At 39.5% G+C, this 23,125-nt stretch overlaps 1 protein-coding gene and 1 non-coding gene across 2 annotated transcripts; one reads left to right on the forward strand and one right to left on the reverse strand.

Annotated features, from left to right (window-relative positions):
- Positions 1-2,532: 2,532 nt before the first annotated feature.
- On the reverse strand, positions 2,533-5,150 carry LOC6577765 (larval serum protein 1 gamma chain). Its single transcript, XM_002003670.4, has 2 exons — positions 4,869-5,150; positions 2,533-4,796 (listed from the first exon to the last, which is right to left on the reverse strand). The coding sequence occupies exons 1-2, from the start codon at positions 5,076-5,078 to the stop codon at positions 2,685-2,687; spliced, it is 2,322 nt and encodes a 773-aa protein (XP_002003706.1). The 5' UTR covers positions 5,079-5,150; the 3' UTR covers positions 2,533-2,684.
- A 4,795-nt stretch (positions 5,151-9,945) lies between these two features.
- On the forward strand, positions 9,946-10,028 carry Trnal-cag. The gene has a single exon. It is a non-coding gene; the product is annotated as a tRNA-Leu (tRNA).
- Positions 10,029-23,125: the final 13,097 nt, after the last annotated feature.

The following is a 23,125-nucleotide window of genomic DNA, read 5'->3' on the forward strand; positions in this document are numbered from 1 at the left end:
GGGGAAAAAGGCGAATGAAACGGGCCATAAAATATGGCATGCTGTGCACAGCCTCAAGCGATCCGTTCCAGTAATTGTAATAGATACGTGTATATATATGTATATATTTATATATGTATGTATGTATATATATTTATGTTTCTCATATTATTTGGCTAAAAGTCGCACCAAAATCGAGGCGAGCCAACCATTCGCGTCAGGCACTTGCACAAAAGTCATTTAGCTGAAATTTGATGCCTTTAACAATGAACGACATCAGCGGGATGAACTTTAATGGATGATGACACAGAGTATCAACGTTGTTATGATATGATATTGACGGATAGTTCGCTGAAGTTCAATTAAGTTGAAATGCGAAACTCTGCTTCAATATTAGTTTTTACTTGAGTGGCTGAAGGTAACGGACTTACCTGTCTGAAAGCTCAACATAACTGTAGCTATTTTGTTGCTATTTGTTTCTGATTACTAAATTGATAAAGCGATCGCTACGCTTCAATATTTTTGGTTAATAATCGCTTTAAATTATAGTTCAATCTTCTCTATAGCTGGCCGGTTTCACTCTATATGCCTTTCGCTGTGCTAGCCTTAATTTTCAGATAGATGGACCGTAATCAATTGAACCACGCTCCTCTATCTCTCTCTCTCTCTCTCTCTGTGTCTCTATCGCCCTCTGTCTCACATCCACATACAGCAAACAACATTAGGCTCATAACCAAAGAAGGATCCAGCTCAGACCCGAACCCAAACCCAAAATCCAAATGTGCAATCTGTAATCAGCTGCTGTTTCCAACCGAAAATGCAAATGCGATGGCGAATGCGAATGCGAATACGAATACGAATTTGACTGCGTGTGCAGATGCGATAGATGGTAATAATCGCGTGCTGGCATTGGGTTGGCATAACTGTAAATTATCGTTACCGAATCAGGTTGCCACATCGGCTCAGATAACGCACTGGCAATGGGGCATACTTGTGTCTTGCATGATTCAATTGCGAAATGGGCGGCAATTGGGCGCCACATCAAAACCGCCGAGCATAACTTCATTTACATTACAATCGGAATGGGCAATCACTAGTCCGTCTGTCTGCGTATGGGTGTGTGTGTGTGTGTATATCGAGTAACGCACCCGCATTGTTATCGAATTGGCATTGGGGGGCGGTGCAAGTCGCCATTTGTACTGGTGGTGCATCAGCCTCTCGTTGTGCCACATTTAACATTTGAACTTTATTATTAGTTTTTGCGGTTGATTTCGATTCGAATGCAATCAGAGAGCAACGACGTTGCAACAGTTTGCGGTACGAATGACACATTAACCAGCATTGCCTCTACAGGCAACCAGAAGGAGCGCAACAGAGATAGCAATTGCCGAGGACAGCCACAGAATCGAGTGGTCGCGCAGTTTGTCTGTCATTCGACGAAAATGGTTTTACCCCAAATTATTGTTGTGTGCAATAAGGCGGCAGCGAAACCAATTCAATATCTCTGCTCTTGCCTGAAGTCGTCTATTAAACTTGTGCACATTAAAGATATGAAATTTACATATATAATAAATTCAATAATAATAATTTATTTTTATTCTCAAACTTTGGACATTGGAACCTTTTGTTCCATGAATGAAGATCCTAAATAAGGTATGAATTGCTTCTTTAAAAATTCTTCGATTACCCAAAAAGTTTTCGGCTAGAAAAACTACAGTTTGATATTCATATTTTTATACCCTGAACCATTATACATCAGGGTATAATGGTTTTGTTAAAAGTATGTAACAGGCAGAAGGAGGCGTGGCAGACCCCACAAAGTATATATATTCTTGATCAGGGCGACGAGCTGAGTCGATTTGGCCCTGTCCGTCTGTCTGTCTGTCCATCCGTCCGTCCGTATGAATGAAAGTGTCGATCTCAGAAGATATAAAAGCTAGAGACTTAAATTTTTTTCCTAGGTCCGTGTATATCACGCGCATATCGAGTTTTTCGCTAAATATCGATAGATATTCCCGATATTTTGTTATCGATTAAAACCCTTATCGAAAGCTAGTTATTTAATTATATCTCCTACACCTTTCGAATTCAAATTTTAAATGTAGACTTATGTGTATTTTATACAATTTCGGTTTTTGTTAAAAATTACCCCCACCCCTATATTCACCCCCTCACCCTCACCTTTGTAAAAGGCGTATTTCAAATACTAGGGATGTGCTTTGTTAGATGTATGCATATACATGTTATAATCATAATCTGCAAGTTTCATGAAGATCGTATGTCCATAATAAAAGTTATTAAACAATTAAGTTCTCATAGTAAGTCCACACTGCAGCCCATGCCTGCTTAGGCGTGGGTGCATGTGTGCGTGTATGTGTTTGTGTGCGTGTGTGTGCATATGAAATATATGAAATATTAGTTGCTAGAAGGATTCAGGGGATCTCAGTCGAGCAGTCTCGACTAGAGCTTTCTTATTTGTTTTTTAAAGAACTTTTTCTTCTTTCTTTTAACAATTCTTCCCTGATACTTTTCATCAAAAAAGAAAACCAAGTATTGTTTATATTCTTTATACTTTTATTGAAAGCTTGGTTTTCATCCTTTCGCTGTTGTTCTTAGCTTTGAGCTTTTGTTTCTTTTTTTTTGGCTTGATTTTTTTTTTGGTATTGCATTACATTGTACTTATGAGCTAAATCGATTGGCGTCTCTTAGTACACAATGGAGTAGTCAAACGTACCGTAGTTGTCATATTTCTTTTCGAAGTACTTGGCGAACTGGTCGACATAGTAGATCTTGACATCCTTGAAGAAGGCGTTGGGCACAAAGTAGCTGTACTCTTCGGCAGAGCGATCGAAGGGATAGCCGAAGGGCTTGCTGTCAACAAAGCGGGTGCCGGAGCCAACGCCGGACTGGTAGGTGTAGTCGAAGTTGGAGAACTGCTCGTAGTTCTCGGTGTAGGGCGAGACAAAGAAGTAGAACTGCATGGGCATACCCTCCTCCGAGCCACGTGGCAAGACCAGACGATCGGGGAAGGCGTTGTGTGGCTCGCTCAGATCCAATGGGAAGTCGTAGGTACCTTCGCTGGCCAGCATGACGTACTTGTAGAGCTCGGTGTAGGTGATGCGGTCCTCAGCGGTCCAGGTGAACTCCTTGGAGCTGCGCTTGATGGTGTTCTGGCCGGCAACGAAGGGATAGACAAAGCTGTCGATCTGCACAAAGTTCTGGCTGTTGTACTTCAGTGGGATGACGCGACCGTACTCGTCGAACTTGGGTCCCAGGAAGACGCGGACCACACCCTTCTGCACCTTGTCGGATACGATATTGAACTCAAAGTTGAAGGGCTTGTGGTTGAGGCGGGCCTGGCGGGCGAGGAGAGTCTTGTCCCAGACGAACTTGCCATCGACAAAGGTCATCTTGTCGTTGAGCAGATTGGTGACGTCAAAGTCCACAAAGTCGAAGTAGGTTTCCAGTTTGCTGACGGCCACATCAGTGAACTTGAAGCCTTCATAGGTAAGATCATTCTTGGTGTAGGGTGCCAGATAGAACTTGAATTTGTAGAAGACATCAGTGAACTTCTTGTAGAAGGAGTAGAAGAAGGGATCACGCAACATGGTCTCGAAGTTGAGGAACACGTTGGGGAAGACCTCGAAATCGAAGTAGTCAACATCAGCGAAGTACATATGCGACAGCACATAGTAGTAGTTGAAGAAGTATTTGTCGTAGGTATCAACATTACCCTGCAGATAGTTGCCAATGAATTGGATGGCCTCGGGCTTGCGGAAATCGATGACAACACCATCGGCGGTCTTGTAGTAGCCGGTCTCAATCACATTGTTGATGCGATCGAAGAAGTTCTGGATCTGGTAGAGCATATCGAATTTGCCGTAGGTCTGGTACTCGAAGTAGTTCTTGCGGTAGCTGTAGCCAATGCCATTGTAGTAGATCAACTGAGGATCATAGCCATACTCGACCTGTTTGTACCAGAAGTACTCTGGGATTTCGCCGAAACCGTTAGCCAAACGCTCCTGGTAGTAGCGGGCCAGAATCTGTTGAACATTATAGATCCACCATTCTCCGCGACGATCCTTGTCCAGACCGAACTGCTTGCCATCAAGGAAGAAAGCGTAGTCCATGTTCAGATAGTACCAGTAGGCGTTCCAGCCCAAATCTTCGGTGAAGTAGCTCAGTTTGCTTTCAGCGTTGAAGAAATCAATGTCGCGGGTATAGTCGACGGGCATGTAGAACTTGTAGAGGCCGTTCATGATTTGAGTGTACTTGGGATCCTTGTTGTATTGTGCAACGTTTTCACGGAGGAAGAACTTATCCTCGACGTACCAGTGCTCGCCCAGACCCATCATCTTCCACCACTGCCAGGTCTTCCAGTCCTTGGTGTAGAAGTAGAAGTTGTCGCTGAACTCGCTAACATCCTTGTACAGGATATCCTTGTATTCCTTCTCGTACATGATCAGCTTGCTCCACACATCATAGTCGAACTTCTCGGCATCGTACACGAACTTGCTGTTGAAGAAGTACTGCGGGAAGATCTCATAGATCTGGGGCAGAATGAATCCTTCTAATTCTGGCTTGTGGATCACAGCCAGGGTCAGAGCGTAGACAAACATGCCCTCGTTCACATGGATGCGAGCCCATGCAACGTTGTTAACGAAGGTTGCCCAGTCCTTGGCGTAGTAGAAGAAGTTGAACAAGCCATAAGCCTGCTTGTAATGGGTCTTGACCAGGGCACCGAAGAATTCACCCTTAGGCAGCAAAGCACCCAGTTTGTAGGACTCGTAGAATTTCTCCATATAGAAGTCATACTCCTGCAGGCAGACCAAAATATGTTATAACAATGGATCCCATTCCATTGCTCGTGCTCGATATGTCAAGCTTACCTTGTATTGTGCCTTGTCAACCACCAGCTTTTGTCCCATCTTGATCCATTCCTCGAACATCAACGGATCCTCCACGCGGTAGAGGATTTCGAAGAAGAACTGTTGCTTCTTCAAGAACTCAGCGTCGGCAATCTTCACCTTTGTTGAGGTGGGCACGCTGAAAGCGGCCACACAGCCCACGAGGGCAAGAAGGACTAAAGTCAGTTTCATTCTCGTTGCGTTCACTTCTACTGCTCCGGCTTTGGTATGCTTCAGCTCCAAACACCTAAAGACTGTTGCTCTAACCGTGCTGCAGCTGGGTCTTTTATACCCAATCAAGTCCGGCACTGCACCATATCAGCATCAGACAATTATCGTGACAGAGCCAAAAATAGCAAACATCATAATTTAATTACCAATTATGTGCAGTCCGATTCGCACTTATCACCTACCCCGGCCCTGAATTGCACGCTGGATCAGATGCGATAAGCCCCAGCCGGCAACCCCATGTGCATAGCTCCTACGTAGTCGCTGCCAATATCAAAGTTGTGTAATCGCTGTACGGACTGCAGCATGTCATGAATAATAATTATTATAAATTTGACACTCGCCGACATTCAGACGCAATGCGGCGATAATCACAATATATATTTCGACTCTGATATGATTCTTGTGGCATTCAGTTGTTGTACTAAAATTTTAAAATGTCATTTTTACGAAAATATTCTAGAACTGTTTCTATGCTGTTTAGAAAATTGTTTACTGCACATTCTTCATTAGCTGATAGCTTGTGTTTTGAATATAACTATTTACTGTACTTTTTTATAATATGTATATATGATTTATATATATTATTTAAAAATAATTAAATTATAATTAATTAATTTTCTGCTCAAATAAGTGCAAATGCTTAGACTTTATGCACATAAGCATAAGAAGTTGTGCTCATTTGTAAAATTGTACAGTGAATTGAATGAATAATACAGTTGAGTCCGGTTATAACGACTCCACTTAAAGCGTCGGTACGGTTATTGCGACGAAAATTCTGCTACACAGCCAAACTTATATGAGCAAACTTATAAGGCTATAGCGTCTACCGGATATAACGACGTTCGCTTAAGCGTCGTTATAACCGGAATCTCTTGTATCATGATATTCAACATTATTATTCAACTGCAATAGTTATAAAATATTTTATTTATTTACTATGCCTATTAGAATGGTTCTTTGTATACTCTACAATAGTTTTATTTTGTGCTTAAATGCTCAAATATATCCCCTTTATTATATTTTTGTATATGGTAGAGCATTCACAATTAGGAATAATATTTATGTTTACAACTGAGCATTGTTTAAAATAATATCAATTCTATAATATATTAGCTTAGGCTTGGCTCTCAATACTAATACACAAAAGTACGCTGCCATCTAAACATACATATACACATGTGTATACATATATATTCCATTGTATGAGAATTCTCGTTCGCCTCAAACACGTTCTTCCTCTCAGCAACTGCTGAGGTAAAGAAACACGTAAAGTAAGCGCTGAGCAATAACAAAGCGTGAAACAAAACTCAGCCAGTTGTAAGGAAGTCTTCCGGTAAAGGCCAAAACTCACTCAAATAAATGCGCAATTAATTTTCATGGCGAGGCTCAAGAGGAATTTTCATTTCGTGGGAATACGCTGCAAATTGTTGCCAACTACGGCTTGTACAATAAAATAATAACAAGCTTTCAAGAGGGGCGTGCGGGGCGTGGCGTTAACTTTGGGTGTAAAAAACGCTACAAAATATGAAAGAAAAGAAAAACATAATTTTTTTCTCGCTGTTATAACAAGCGTGTGAAATATTTGTATATATTTTTTACAAAAACGAAATTGTATAAAGTATTTGGCATACCTCTGGTTGGGAGTCTAGCAAGTTGGGTATCTACAGCTGGAAAAGCTAGATTGATTATAATAAAAAAAAAATTTTGTTAAAAAACTTTTTCTTTTATTATATTAATTATATACCTTTTTAATTTTTAGCGAATTGCTTTAAAATTCATCATGAAATTGCACTCACGTATTTAATTTAAAAAAATATATATTTTTTAAATTAAATTTCTGTATAGTTAAAAATGGCGTTAAATATAATTATAAAATTCCATTTATGCAAGGTATTTTTAATCGACTGTTAGTAAATACGCCGCCAGCCAGCTATTTCTATAGTATTCGCGATGTTTTGCTAAAAAGTTTCTTTTTTAATAAAATATTGAATGTTTTTACTGGGGTGTTACCGCTTACCCCAGCAATGAAAAGTTTGCCATACTTTGAATTTGTTGTTTTGTGTGCTATTCCTTAATTTATTTTTGCTAGCTGAGGCAGCAGCATAACAAAAAAAAAAAAAAAAAAAAAAAAAAAAAAAAAGAACTAAAACAAAAAAAATCAAAGTCGCGCAAATGAGCAAAGTTTTCTTCGCCAATTTCTACGCTTTTTTTTTTTTTTGCCAACGAAACTGCAGAATTTATTGCTTTTGAAATGTGGTTGCGCATAAATGTGCAACAAAATGGTGCAAACAGCCAGCAGGCAACAGGCAACAATGCCAAAAAAAAAAAAAGCCTGAGAAAAAAAAACATATAAATTCTTTTATAGGAAAAGGTTGCTGTTGGCCATGTAACCAACTGTGGTCTCTCGTTTTGGGTCGAAAGCGGCGAGGCCGCAGCGTAAACGAAATGAAATGAAGAAATGAAATGAAATGAAAAATCCGCACATAATTGCAAATGCGTGAGATATTTTCCAAATGGCAAAATTATGAAAATGTTTTCACATTTCAGCATTCTGGGGCTCTTCATTTCGCTTTTGGGGCCAGCCTCGACCAAGTTTTTACTTATTCTACTCAGGTTTGGGCCTTAGAGACATTTTGACGCCTCAATGTTGTTGGGCAACTTTTGCATTGATGGGGGCTCGCAGTGTTTTTTATTTTTATTTCGAAATATTGAAACGCTCAAAACGTGAACACGTCAGTAAATTAGTTCTAATCTAAGCATTGACCTTTCTCAGTCGCCAGACAGTTGATCACACAAGACTTTTTGAAGGCTGATAAGCCAACAAGTATATAGTTTCGATACTTAAAGTTTTTGTTGCTTTATATATATATTTTTAATCACAATGGATTAAACATGAAAGTATGTAAAGTACTCATGAAGTATGTTAAGTATAACAATAATGTGATGCATTTACGTTAAGTGTATATATGTAAAGTATTTAAAGTGGAGTAAGAAAAGTAGAGAATGTATATAAACATTATATGGATTATGTCTATTAAATTTTAAATGTAAAATATAATATACATATATATATAATATAAGTGCAATGGTTAAAAAGGTATGCCAAGTGTGAGAAGTGAGATGCATGGAGAAATTAATATAGCAACAAGCATTGTTTTTAATAATTATGCATTCATAAAATATACACAATATAATAAAAATAATTTTTTAAAATATTGTTACATTGAAATATTTTCATCATTGACTTTAATGACGTATTCGAACTCCATTCAAAATAATTAAATACACAGAAACTAATTAAAGATTGAATTGTGCTTAAAGTGCCTTCAATTGACCGATAAAATAGGCTTAAATAAAAAAGAATTCTTATTGTTATTTAGTCCCATATGCGCGCATGTAAACACACAAATACAGATGAAACATGCATGAGCCTTTGCACTTTGTACAGTGGGCCATAGAGGGGCGCGACCCACATATTTAATTGAGTGCTGCTCTTTTATTTAAAATGCAAAATTAATGGCCAGCCACTATATAAATAATACAATAAAACTATTAATCAATGCTTGTAAACTCTCATATTCCAAAGAGGCGACAAAAAAAAGAAAAACGAAACTGGAATAAGAGAAAAGAGAAAATACAAAACAAAAACTTTGCCCACTTTATAAATTTAATGGAGTTTACAATAGCAGCAGCAATTATATTTCAAAACTTTTTTACAGCCTTTCATTTTTCTGCATGTGCTCCACATACATATATACATGTATGTATTTATGAATATATATATTTGTGTGTATATACATGTATTGTGGGCTTTGTATTGTGGGGGTAGCTAGCAGAACTGCTGCCTAGCCAAGACTCACTGAGCCCGAAACATAAAAAGTCTACAGAGAAGCTGCAGTTAGTAGTAGTATCAAAAAAAAAAAAAAAAAAAAAAAGCCACTACATGACGCTTGGGGGCACAATAGCGCAAAAGTTTCAAGTGGACTCTCCAGTGAGGTAGCTAGGAGGGGGTGCAATAGAGTGGGGTTGTTTGGGCTCTGTTATATGTGTGCTGGTCGTTGGCATCTGTTCAGCGTTGTGGCACATATTCTACTTTTGCCTTTTATTGCATGCTGTGTGTTGGTTAGCTCTCGGGCTCAGTTGGGCTCTGGCTCTGGGCCCTGGGCTCCTCTTTTACCATGTATTTTCATTGTTTTAGAACAATGTTTCCCATTTGGTTGCGCGACTGACTTTGATTTGCCGTCTCACTTACATACACCCGGGCCGGGTGCCAGTGCCCCCATGCAGCCTCAGCGCCACCTCCTCAACCACTTCTATTGTAGTTTTATTTATGCTAGTAAAGTGAAATAAGGCATTCTTAAATTTGTAGCCATAGTGCTAGATTTCTACCCACATTGATGGAGACTTTAAAATTTTTAAATTAAAGCTAAAAGCTTTTGAATATAAGAATTTTTCTGAAACAAAATTTATAATCATCTTTTTTTCTTTAGTATTTTTTTAAGTTTTCACAAATATATGTAAATATATAATTATATATAAAAATATAAAATAATTTGTATTTCCTTTGTATTCTTTTTTTAGTAATCAGATATATGTGTTTTCAGATATAAAATCTTAAAATGTTTATTTTTAGCAATTTAATATTATTAATATTCAAATTGTTTTTTTTTTTTTTATTATTAAAGATTGGTTCACTCTAAAAACTTTTGTAAAGCTTTAAGCTCTCCGCTTATCGTTTTACTGAGTCAGCAGATGTGTTAATTCTTTTCACATGGGAACTTGTTGTTGCTTCTGATTGTGTGGCGCTTTGGTCGGCGATCAGTCAGCAGTCAGGATGGCCGAGTGGTCTAAGGCGCTGCGTTCAGGTCGCAGTCTACTCTGTAGGCGTGGGTTCGAATCCCACTTCTGACAAGATTTTTTTTTTTTTTAAATTTATTAAATTGTTTTTCTTTATTTAACTAACAGCTACGACGACACCTAAAGCAAAAGTCTCTCAACTTGCGGAAGTAAAACAGTCAGAAACATAGAAAAAACTAATTCTCAATCCAGTGCTAACATCAATCGTCAGAGCCACCATTCGTCGTCGTGTTGTTTATTATTGTTGCTTGGCGTGGTTGTGTCGGGTATTTGGCCGCTGGCTCTTGAAAATGTCTGTTAGGCACTTTTTTTTGCTTTTTGGAGCACATGGCGAGCATTAACAAAGTTTCACTTGAAAATTAAGTTGCTTTTCTGGCTGCTGTTGCTGAGCGAAAATTCAATAAATTTGCTGCAGGGCATGTTTGTAGCAGTTTTGCACCACAGAGACAAGGCGCGGGACAAACGAGAGAAACAAAGATAGGAAGAGTGGGAGAGGGCAATGTACAAGCAGCAATAGCACAGGCAGAGCAAACAGCAACAGAAAATTTTTGTGCAGGTTTTGTTTTTGCTTGAAAAGTTAATTTTTTTTTTCGCAACATGACGACCACGAAACGGAACTCACACCCGTACACACAGAGAGAGCGAGAGGGACAAACAAAAGCTCATAAAATATTTAACTGCAGATACACACACCTACACACACGCACATGTCCGAAGGGTCGTTTGAAATCGTAGCATTGCAAAAAAGTGCGTTCAAAAATGTTTCTTTATTCTTTTTTTTTTTTTGTGTCTTTTGCTGCTGCTAACAATAAAAGTTCTCTGAGCGCCAATTTTGTTGCTGCTGTTGTTGTTGTTGCCGGTCGTTTCCTTTGGCTTCTCATTTTCCGCCATTTGCAGCTGTGCCGAAATGCAAACGACGAACACATTCATGCGCACACACACATATACGCACGCACACCTGCCGCTTCACGAACAGCAAAATATCGAACACCAAAAAGTGTGCTGGCAACATTTCAGGCAGAGCTCTGCCAGAGAGGCAAGTAGAATGCTTTGTGTGTGTGTGTGTGTGCGCGCCCACATGTGGCCCGCCCATCCTTTGGCGAACCGAAAAACTGGGTTACAAAGTTTTATTTCCAAATGTTGTTTTGTGGGTGTGGATGTGGGTCTTGGGTGTGAGGACGGTTGCGGGTCGGTGCGGGGCCGTGGTATTGGTCCATAGAGGCTATCATGCCCCAGCCAAAGTGAATTTATGCCAAACGCGAATATTTCCATTGATTTTGGCTTCTTTATTGCCATTTTTCGTCCTCGTCGTTGGCATCCTTAAATGTTGTAGCAATTGTTTTTTCCCTCAGTCGCATTTTGTTTGCCGTTCTTTGCCAGAAACTAGCAAATAAATTGTTACCATGTCTAAAGAAAGAAAAAATAAAGCCCAGCTGCAACTGCAACTGCAAAAGTTACCAAACAAAAAGAAAGAAGATTACAAAAATAACAGCAAAATAAATACAAATCAACGCAACAACAACAACAAATTCAGAACACGGGGGGCGCAATATTTATTTTGTTTCTATTCGTAAAGACCTCTCAACTCGATTATTTAAAGCTTCGCTCGACAATGCTCGCACAGCCATTTATTTTGGCAACTAACACGAAATATGGACCATAAATTGAGTTCGAACCAAATTGAATAATAATCAGAGAAACGCATTAAGGAAAATACCATGAATAACATACAATATATTTGGTATTAAAATATGTTTAAGTTGAAAAAGTAGCTTTTAATATCATCGTAATACTCAGGGTATCCCTTAGTCAGGCACTCCATACTACAGCACTCTTACCTGATTTCTGTATGACCTATCAATATTTCTTCTCCTATTCGTACTCATGCTCATTTTCATTTCTCATTTCTTTACAGGTGTGTATCATTGGCCAAGCAATTATTTGCAAACAGTCCCTATTGATTAGCGATAACGTCTATGATAAGTATAGCAAAAATATACATCTCTACTTATTGAATAGTTATAATGATGCTGCGTGCAGATTTATGTATAAATTATATGTGAATATGGGTACTTTAGATTGCTCTGCTGTTAAGAGTTTTCGCTTTCGCTGGAGCAGCACTTAGTATGTAAATAACGGGCCGTTACTTTTCCGTTCCGCTTGTCCGAGCAGTGCTTTGCAGTGATAAATAACCGTGCCTGCTGGTAGTCTCTATGCCACATGCCCCATGCCACATACCACATTCCACTCTCTTGGCCAGGTTGTCATCTACGTTGGCTTCATCATTGTCTTTGTACTCGTCTCATTGCCGCGAGCACTTTTATCTTTACGTTCAGTTCAGTTTACTTTATTTCTTTTGCTGTTCTAATGCCCCACCCCGCCCCACACCGCACGCACGCCTGGCCAACATCTTGAATATTACAGTTACGTGTGCCGCTAACTGTGTGTGTGTGTGTGTGTGTAGTCAACCCCCCAGCCAAAGGCCTTTCTATGAATATGAAAAGCTTCTTCATGCCACCCCATACTTCAATATTAAAATGGCGGCAGCAACACACACACACACACAGGCACGCACACACTGAAATTATGAAAAGCGAATGCTTTTTCACCACTTAAGACTTTGGGCTTCATCGGTTTTTGGCCTTTAAATAAATAAAACCAAAGTCGTTGAGCAGACGCAAAGCTTTCGCATTCGGGCCAGTCAGTAAATGATGGAAAGAAAGGTGAAAGGAGGAAAGGAGCGGGGGCCAAGGGTTGCCTGCTTTGACGATGGGCCGAAAATCCGGCAGCCACAAGTAGCTCAAAGCATTCAGCAACCGCAGAATAATGACAATAATAATAATAATAATAATAATGACATTGATGATTTCAATGGCAAATAAAACAAACGCTTTGGCAAATCGAAATCTTTTCGCGGCCCAGCTGCTGACAAGTTAATTCTTAGAAAGCCCCCCACAAACAATTCGCAATGAAAATGTTTTTATTTAACTTTTTATGGAGATTTGTTGGGGAATGTTCCAAGAATATGTGGGATTAATAATGATGTCCTCAGGTACTTTTTTGTTTGCGCGAATTTTATTCAGATTTCTATTCCAATCTTCGCATTCACTGGAACTTGTATGGTGCTCATGGATTCGATTTCTAATGACAAGAAATAAATCTGTGCTTTAATATTATTCGCTTTAATCTTTAATCATAGTTAGCCAAAAGCTTTAGCCATATTTTGCTTATTTTTTGTAAACTTCAGATTATAACTATAAGGACTACTTAATGACATCTGTTTCGTGTTTGACTAATCTGTTGCTGGAGTTTCATATCCGATGTGTTCCACTCAGATGCAACGCGCTCAATTTCATTAGGGGCAATCGCAGCAGCTAAGCTGCATCGATGCCAATTGGCACCGTGCAGCACCTGCAGGAGCTCCGGCTCAGGCTTAGCACCAGGTACACTCTCTCGATTTGACATGACCCGCTTTACTTTTGAGCGCGTGCCATGTGAACCACAAATGTGAATGCGAGCTGGCTGGTTGGCTGACTGCTTGACTGCCTTGTAGCTTGTTGGGATGGATTTCAGGTCCTGGGCTGGGTTGGGCTGGGTGGTCGTCCGTTTTATGGGTCATTGGAGCAGCATCAGTGGCAGCCACTGACGTGCTTCTGGCTGTCATACAGGCAATCATTGGACTCGAGCTGATGAAAAGCCAGAGAGCGTGTTGCAACATAACCTACATGATAATGTCAGTTGACGATGGCACGGGACAGGTTAGTAAATAAGGGCAGAGCACCACTGGCAGTTCAACTCAGCCACAGCTAAGGCGATGCTGTTGCCAACGATGCCGTTGCCATTGCCGTTGCCGTTGCCGTTGCTGGAGCTGCTGCTATAGCTGCAGCTGGTTGACAGGCAAACGGCATCATTAAACACGAACAAAGTATCATCGTCGTACTCATCATCAGCAGCCATCAGATGGTATACATAAACTTTAGCACGTGCCAGCCACTCGCGCACTGAGCGAAATTACCCAGAAACATATAAAATGAAATGCCAAAGAATTGTTAAATAGTTGGATTAATTGTTAATCAAGTGTTGCAAGTGGATTGGAGTTTGGAGCTGATGTAGCTGAATGGAATAAAGAAGCTAAATACAAGAATGGAAGAGTTTATACAAGAATGATTCTCTATGCTTTTTTTTAGTTACTATAGCTCACATTCATTCTCACATGGAAAGAGTCCTTCATGAAAGTCCTCTCTATGATTTTGTATTTGTTTCAGTCATATTTTTTAATTAAATCCTCCATAGTAAGAAATTTTGTTTCTATTTTATCTCAGCCATATTTTAGACTATTGCAGTGCACCGCTTAGCAAAAATATAAAAAATTATAAAATAACAAAAAAAAAAAAAAAAAAATAAATAAATAAATAATAATATAAAAAAAATTATAATAATAACAATAATAATATAAATAATCATACTTAATTATTATTTTTAATTTTTATTTATTTTTTTTTATTTTATATGTGCTTTCAATTATACAAATATTCAAGCAAAATTTGTATAAACTAAATTTGAAAATAATAATTTTCCACATTCATCACACAATTTTGCAACTACGTGCTTCGTCACCAAAAATAATTGCCATAATAATATAAAAATGAAAAAAATATTGAGAAACAAATAAAGAAAAGTTTAAATAAATAGCTGACAACCCTAGAGTCTCTTGTTTAAATATTTAAATAAGTAAGAAATTGCATACAAGCATATGCTTATTTAATCAGTTGAAAATGATCTCCATTTGACCTTCAATACATACATACACAGGAGTTCATTGAACCATAAGTTAATATGACATGCAAAAAGAGCAACCTCAATCAACGTTTCAAGCTTTGATTACATTTCAAAAAGAAAACACGTATATAGATGTGCAGATATCTACATATACATATTTGTGCGTATGTTTGTGTGCATGGGAAAAGTCTCAGTGTATTGCAATTCATTTTGTACATATGCTCAGTTTCGTGCTGTGCATATCATAAAGCGCACACATGGCTCAGGATCGGCCTTATGGCCCCACGGCAACGTCCGGCCGTGCTCGAAAGTAGCGTCAATTTATAACGTAATGCAAGTCATTGTTTGATTGTGTGTGTATGTATGTGTGTGCCCCAGCTACGGCGGGGCTCAAGTGTCTGAGCCTGATCAATTACACCCACTGACATTGTTAACCCGGCACGAGGACCAAACCCATGCTGGCATTCATATTTGTGTGTGTGTGTGTGTGCTCAGTAAGGGGGTGGCATATCATTGTCATTGTAATAAGTGACGCGTGTGCTTAGTGCACACACACGCACACACACACACACACCTACACATAAACACATAGACCTGTCTGTCTGTCACTGTTTTTGTCTCCATCTCAGCTGGCATCTCTACCTGTTTGCGATTCATTCATGCATGCCTCACTGGCCCAGTTGCGACTGGGTGCGTGCACCTGACATCGCTGGCTGTGGGCTCCTCTGGCCATGTGTTTGTTTAGGCACATGTAAAGCATCTTATCTGCGTCGTGTAAATGCTGCTGCTGCTGCTGCTACCCATTTGGCAAAGTCAGGCCTGGATTATGCGCAAACACACAGCCAATGAGAAAGAGAGAGAGAGAGAGATAGAGAAGTGGATACAACGGCCAAATGCTTTGGCACACATTCAGATGAGTTTTCAGCCAGCTCATGCTGAAAATATCATTTAGTTTCTGTTTGAAGAGCAAGTCATACAGGCGTGAGCTCCTAATGATGCACACAACTTGAATGCAAAAGAAAACGTAGAATGAATACGAAAACAAGAACGAAGAGCGCAAAAAACGGAAAAATGAAAATGCATTACGCAAGCTATCAGCAGGCAAACACTTGATAAATACACAAACAGCAACACATATACAAACACAATATATGTCCTATATATACACATATGTATATAATTTTTATCTTCAGCTGAAGGTCACTGGAGAGGCTCCAGGTGCATATCAGAACGAAATGCATCGAAATTCTTGATCAGTAAACGAAATTTAATTATCTCTGTACCTCTCTTCCCAAGTGCAATACAATAGCTTTTAATTTACTGCTGAACTTACCCCCAGCACATGCTGACATTGTAAAAGTAATTACATTTATATATTTTAACATCAGGCATTTCTTTTGTCAGCGCCGTGCGCATGGCCAATTTCTCAGCAGTTACTTGGTTCGGTTCCCTTAAATTGGGAAGAACAAAAATGATGGTAAAGCAGGAGGACTGCTCGACCAGGAGATGCCTTGAATCCTGGGAGAAGCTGGTATGCCAATGAATGATTATTGTGATTGTGTTTCGATTGGTTTGGTATCTAAAAGTCGAAAGCTAACGAACATACATAGTAAGTCTGAGATCTCTAGATCTTACGAAATAAATATTATGTTTCATCGATTTTTATCGATTATAAGCAATGCGCTGACTATCGAAAAAAAAGCTATGCTTTCAGCGAGTGGTATGTTTGGGCGACTGAAGAATAAACAAAAAAAAAACATATAGACATTTCTATTACGAGTCCGCTCATCATACTGATCAAGCATATATAATACTTAATAGAGATTTCCATCTCTTCTTGAGCCTGTTACATCTACTTTCACAATACCAATACACCCTCATATTCCATTTTCAATGAGTTCAGGGTATCACAAGAAGATGAAGAGGGACACCTGCCAATTGGTTGCAACAATTTGTTGTCATTAAAGGCTCTGGAGTCGATGGTCTCTGGTGGCAGTTCGCTGCGCCGCAACAAGACTCCACGGCACTGTCATCAGTCTGTCTCTCTCTCTCTCTCTCTCTCTCTATCTCTCTCTGAGTGGACGCCGCGTGCGTTGAGCGTAAATAAATGCAAAATAATACAATAATAATTAAAAGTGCATAAACTACGTAACAGAATCGTGGCACAGCTGGGCACCGGAATCGCGGAAAACGCGAAGTGGATTGTGCCGGGTCCTTGGGGCGCCGAACATGTGCCGGCCTTGCGTTTCCACTTGGCGTAAGTTGCGTTAATTGCTGCATAAATGGCGTGTAGTCCATATCCTGTCACATTTTGTGGCGACCGCAGGACATGCGGCAGACCCCGAACCTACCGACTCAACCTTGTTTTCCGCTTGGCCTCGTCTTCACTCACGTCCGTCTCGTTCACTTTCGGCCTAAATGAATTTAAAGCTTTTATGACTCTTCCTTAACGTCTGTCGATTAATTTCATTTCTCATGAAGCACGTTTGAAATAAGCTTATGTTGCGCGTAAATGGACGCCAGGTGGCGCCCACGCAATCAACTCTGGCAGTCAGCTTGATATTTCAATAATTATGAAATATCTGTTCGCACTTTTTGCTTGAAAAATATTTAATATAAAAATAAAAATACTTGTATATTTTTTTTTAAATGTATGTGTTATTTTAAATGTGAAAAGCATATGGCACTTCAATGCTTAAAAAATAAACGAAGTGCGGCAGTCTCAGATGAGGTCAGATTTTAGTTACATAAAAAATCAAAAAAATTCTCTCTTTTATTTTCATTTTTCTGCCAATTTATGCAATTTACTGTTTGTATTACATAAAAATGTCGTCAATGAGGGAATTTCGTAAATGTAAATATCCAATTACTGGCATCACGCTTTTGGCATTAAGTAGCGACAACCGCAAATTCAATGCAATTATGTAAATAATTGGGCACTCGTCAGAGCGTTCTATGCACACAGACGCACACATATACATCTATACATATGTATTTGATCCTCTTTTTTTTTGGTCTCATCGAATCAAATTGCAATGCACAAAGTGTAGATGAATTAAATTTAATTGTCAACGATTTGAAACATTAACGAAGCTTCGATTTCAACGCCCTGTGCTGGGACATTCGCTGCTTTGGAGCCCCTGGAGGGAGCGTGTTCATTAGCACACAATACGAGTAAATTCGATTTGTTTTAATTGTTTGCATTCAAAAACACATCAACAACAAATCATATGGCACAAAAATTATTTGTAATTGAGTTTGTTATTGAGTTACGTGAGGCAGTAAAAAAAAATTAATAAATAAATAAAAATAGAAACTATTTAATATATCAATTTTATGATGTGTGTGAATAAGAGTTGAGCTCCTATTATAAGCTCTTCAATTTAAGAATTTACTGGACTATCTAGTTGCTATCGCTGCATAAACTCTGCACAACTATTTAAATGGAAAAGGACCGAAGAAATTATTCGAAGAAGAAATAGTTGATGTGGGAAATGCAGCAGCTTTAAGCTGAAGAAAGAAATCGTAGAGAATGCTTATAATGACATTAAAGGAATATTCTAGTAGATGTTCGAAAAATATCTACTCCCTACTGCACCTTAATTAGTTGGTTGTGAGTATCCCAAGAGATTTTTGTGGGCTTCTCCTTCTCTCCACAATAATAATTCATAAAAGTTTAATGAATAAGGAAGCCTTTCAATATCAGAGTTATAAAGTAAATTATAATTAAGATATTGAAAGGCTTCATACTTTCCTTAATACAAACATTATTTTCTAAGCCCCTACATATATATCTCGTATAGATTTTCCCTATGGTCCTTCCATTTCTTATATATGGTTATGGTTATATAGGGCTTACCTTCTTCATTTAAGCTTTCTTGTTCCCAATTACTCTAACCGTAATATCTGTCCTTATTATTCATGGACATTGTGTATGCCATCTGAAACACGGCAATTACCGGTTGACAGTGTCCGAAAGGTGTTTCAGTCGATTCGGTTATAGTTTAGGCCAAAGCCAATAGCCCAAAAGCATGAGAGTCGACAGCAAATCGAAAGCTGCTATCAAGATGCAAGCAGCAGCAGCAGCAGCAGCAGCAGAAAAAAGAATGGAAAATTCTTGGACTGTGACTGAGACGAAGATTGGCACATCAATTCGAAAAGGCAACAATACACAATGAGAAAATAGCAAAGCTAAAAGCCAAAGCCAAAGCAAAAGCCAAAGCAAATCAAACAAACAGAGGTGGCGCGTGGGCTGGGAGGGGCTGAATGAGCTAACGATAAGCCTGTGGCCTATGTTGCCTCAGAGATAAGACACTGTACCCCAGCATCGAGAGGGACGACGGCGTCGATTTCTGATTTCATTTCGTTTACTGGGGGCTCTATGTCTGAGTGAATCTCTTTTGCATTTCGCTCGCTTTTCTTTTTTCTTTTTTTTTCGAGTTTGTTTGGATTCTACATATTTTTGTTTTTTTCATTATGTTTCTGATGTTTGGCTTGTGCTCTGCATTTCTTGCTGGAGCTTCTGTATGTGTGTTTGTGTGTGAGTGTGTGCCGGCGTTCATTTCAATTAAATGCAAATCTCGGCTGGGATTTTTCCCATTGAACGCCGCCTGGCCAAGGCATAGAGCTCAACGGCAGCAGCAGCAGCAGCAGCAGCGGCAGCCACGGAACATGGACAGGAAGTTGGTCTGGTCGGCTCTGTGGATGGCGCGCTGCAGAAATCGTGGAATGTTTTTCACGCATCGCCGCATTTTGTTTTCCGGCAGAAGCTCTCCCTGCACCCCATCCACTGCCACAGCCAGTGCCAGTGGCAATGGCAATGGCAATGCCAAATTCATTTTTTTGTTTTTTTTTTTTCGGTTTCGACTATATAATTTTTATGTGACGCCGCCGCCATTGTGTATGCCGTTGATTTCTCATGGCCAGCAGCCAAAAACGAGTCATATCGCATTTCGAAAGCCGCTTATAATAAATGAATACTTACCAAGGCATCGCTCACCGCTGCTGCTGCTGCTGCTGTGCTGCGTGTATAATTTCAACAAATAATTTATAGTTTATTTATTGCATGCGAAATTGTTATCAATGCTCGGCCAATGCGGCTATGAAATATATAATATATAATTGTATCAATTTTATACAATTTTATATTTTAATATTCACACAACAGTTCTTTAATGGCAAAATGAAAATTTCCGTTGAATTCTAAATAGAACCATTCAATTAGCTCACTCTGGTCGTAGTCCTCTCCAACTTATCTACTCAACTTTTCTGTTAACTTTTTGTAGTTTACTTGCAAGTTCCAGTTGCGTCCATTAAGGTAACTTTCATTATTTACTATTTTGTTGCAGTTGTCTTCTTACTTTTTTTTTTTCTGGGACGAGACTCTAGCTGGAGTGCAACATTTTGCCTGCACTTATAAAGTATTTGCATTTTTAATGCTCCACTGTCTTTTTGCAGCTTCCACGACTTGGTCAACTCGTTCGCATCAAGGTGTGGCAGACGTACCTGGCCCCACCTGAATGCGCATATTTATGATACTCAGTCCGTGCAGTGTCCGGGCGCTGCACTTGAGTAAATATTTCCTTTTCCGCTCGTGAATGTTGCGGTTGGTGCCCAACGACTGGCTGCAAAATTTTTATGCGCACGCCTGCCATAAAAATAAAAAATTCATTACGAAATATTTAATAATCAGCTTATCTAGCTAGCACTGAGTAAATTGTATAAAAATCTCTGGGTCCCTAAGAGTAGCAGTGCATCCCGCTCTGCTCTGCGTCCATTTGAAAGGCCAAACCCATTCAGTGCTCGATTCTGTCATACATCATAAGGCGTGCGATCTTTGCGTTGTCACGTTTTGGCTCTCTGCTTGCCACTGGCATGAGAAAGTCAAACATGGCCACGTTGACGCCATTGTTGCCGCAATGTAAAATCCTCACTGCGCAGTCAACACACACACACACACACACACACACACACACACACACAGCGACAGAGAGGGAGCTAGAGCTGCGGCTGGACTGTCCGGCATTTGTAGATTCCGAATGCCGGAATTCACGTTTATTTTCGTTGAATTTGCATAATTTGGAGCGGCAGGCCCGACTGTCAGTCAGTTGATTAAAGTGATAGACTCTGTCAGGTCCTTGCCTTCGTTCTCTCTCTCTCTATATATATTTTATAAATATATATTTTTTTTCTGTTGGCTTTCGCTTCGCTGCTTTCTGAATCGTCTGGCGGATTCGGTTCGGTCTGCTGCGTCTTTGTACAAATACAACTGAATGTCGAGCAGGAGCCGGGGCGGCAGGGAACTGGGGCCACAGGCTCGGGGCTCTGAGTTAGGGGTTTGGGCACGTGTTGAGCTGCAGTTTACTTTGGCGTTGCATACATTTTGAAAGTCAAGGTAAATATTAGATTTTTGGCTGTTTGCTGGCCGAAATGTGTGCGTGTGTGTGGATGTGTGGATGTGGGTGTGCCGTGTTATGTATGTAGGTAAAACAAATATTAGCTTACCATTTGGGGGGCTTACATAGTTAGCTGGCTCGACGAAAAGGCCCGCGGTAGCATTAAACATAACTTATGTGCGACGGCGACTCTATATGCAAAATAACAAATGTGTGTGTGTGTGTGTGTGTGTGGTGCTTGGAATGCTTCAGGGTTTACAATCAGAAAGTTTGCTGAGAATTGAGAACGGGAGAGTCAGTAAAGGATGACAGATTTAACAATTAATAGAATGAAAGGGAATAATACAATGATTGAGTCGAGGAAGCCAAGGTTTGAAGAGAGCAGTTTGGTGAGAGCTTATACATGAGACGATACGACATGTTTGATAGCCTATATGTGTCGACTCATACTATATAGTATGAGATATAATTATTTTCAAGCTTTTGCATAGTGCTCTATTTTCACTGTTTAATATGCATAATTTTAGATGTCTTTCTCTCTCTCATTCTCTATATCTCTCTCTCTGTATCTCTCCCTCTCTATAAATTTCTGTCTTTCTCCCTCTCTCTTTCTGTCTCTTTTTCTCGCTCTCCATCTCTCTCTCTCTCATTCTCTCTCTTTCTGTTGTTCCCCCCTCTCCTTCTTTATCTCTACCTACCTATCTCTACCACCCTCCCCCCACCACCTTATTTATCTCTCTGCTCCAACTGTTTAACTGTGCTCACAGATCTGTATATTTCATTACCATTGCAGATGTTGTGAATATTTTTTTTTTTTTTTTTTTTGAAATTCTTAAAACTCTTTCATATCGTTACGTCGTTTTTTGTTTCAAAGCTTTGTTGCTTTTAATTAAAGCGCCAAATTAAAAATGTCGCATATGGCGAGGCGTGAGTGTGTGTGTGTGTTGAAACTTTTCCCCAACACTTCTACCTCTCAAAAAAATAGCAGGGTTCACTCTGCCCCTTATCATGCAGTCAGACGCGCACATGTCCCACGTGTCACGTTAAATGTCAAGCAAACAAAAGGCCTGTCCCATATGAAAAGCTCGTGCACAAAAAGCTTTTTTTACGCCCATTAATTTTTGGCTGCCATTTTTTTTTAATTTTTTTATTTTTATAATTTTTTTTTTTGTTAGTCGCTTGGCAAGCGACTACAGCAGAGTGCAAAGTGTGTAACGCGCATCCAAATGCGCTTTCAATAACCAGGTTGCAAACAGTTGGCCAACTGCTTCCCGTATGTCTGCTACAGCTGCTGCTGCCGCTGCTGCCCGCAGAATGCGCAGCCAGGAATCAGAAATAAAAAACAAGGACAGAGAGAAAAAAAAAAGACGCTGAAAACTTTTTCGCTCTTTGTGGTTGACCGCTTGCAGTCAAAGTTAAAAGCCGGCTGCAAAAAGTTCAGCCTGACATCATTGATCAAACGAAGCGACTGACAAAAGGCGTGTTACGTTATCCGTAATGATGCGCCAGCGAGGGCGGGAGCGAGAGCAGGGGCGTGGCCATCATGGAGGAATATAGTATATGTACATATATTCAAGGGCTGCCCACTGAAATGGAGTCATGTTTATCGAGTGCAAAAGAATTTAAGGCAAGCTGCCGGACAAACGAATCTGCCAAGGGCATTTCTCGTAATGAGCAAAAAGCAAATGAAAGGAAAAGAAATTCACATTGGATCTCTATTAGCGACAAAGAGAAGCTTAAGTAAACCTCATTAAAAATTGTTCTCTCATACTGGGAAATGCTTCTTTTCATGGTTAACATAAAACTTGCAGCTATTTATTGCTGTCATAGAATCAAGTGGAAGAAAACAAAATTTCTAGGAAAATTCAAGCAGAAATTCTAAAAAGCTTACTAGTGGGATTTATATATTTTTTAGAAATTGGCTTAAGATTTCATGGAAGACTTTTCCATAATTTAGTTTTACAAATTCAAGAGCTA

This window comes from Drosophila mojavensis, unplaced genomic scaffold (assembly GCF_018153725.1).
Source record: "Drosophila mojavensis isolate 15081-1352.22 unplaced genomic scaffold, ASM1815372v1 contig_122, whole genome shotgun sequence".
NCBI classification, from domain to species: Eukaryota; Metazoa; Arthropoda; class Insecta; order Diptera; family Drosophilidae; genus Drosophila; species Drosophila mojavensis.

What these genes read in the sequence shown, in the direction of transcription:
- LOC6577765 (XM_002003670.4), bottom strand. Translation starts at nt 5,078, where the DNA reads ATGAAACTGACTTTAGTCCTTCTTGCCCTCGTGGGCTGTGTGGCCGCT. An exon ending in TTGACAAGGCACAATACAAG is followed by an intron (nt 4,797 to 4,868) that starts GTAAGCTTGACA and finishes GTCTGCCTGCAG; the next exon opens with GAGTATGACTTCTATATGGA.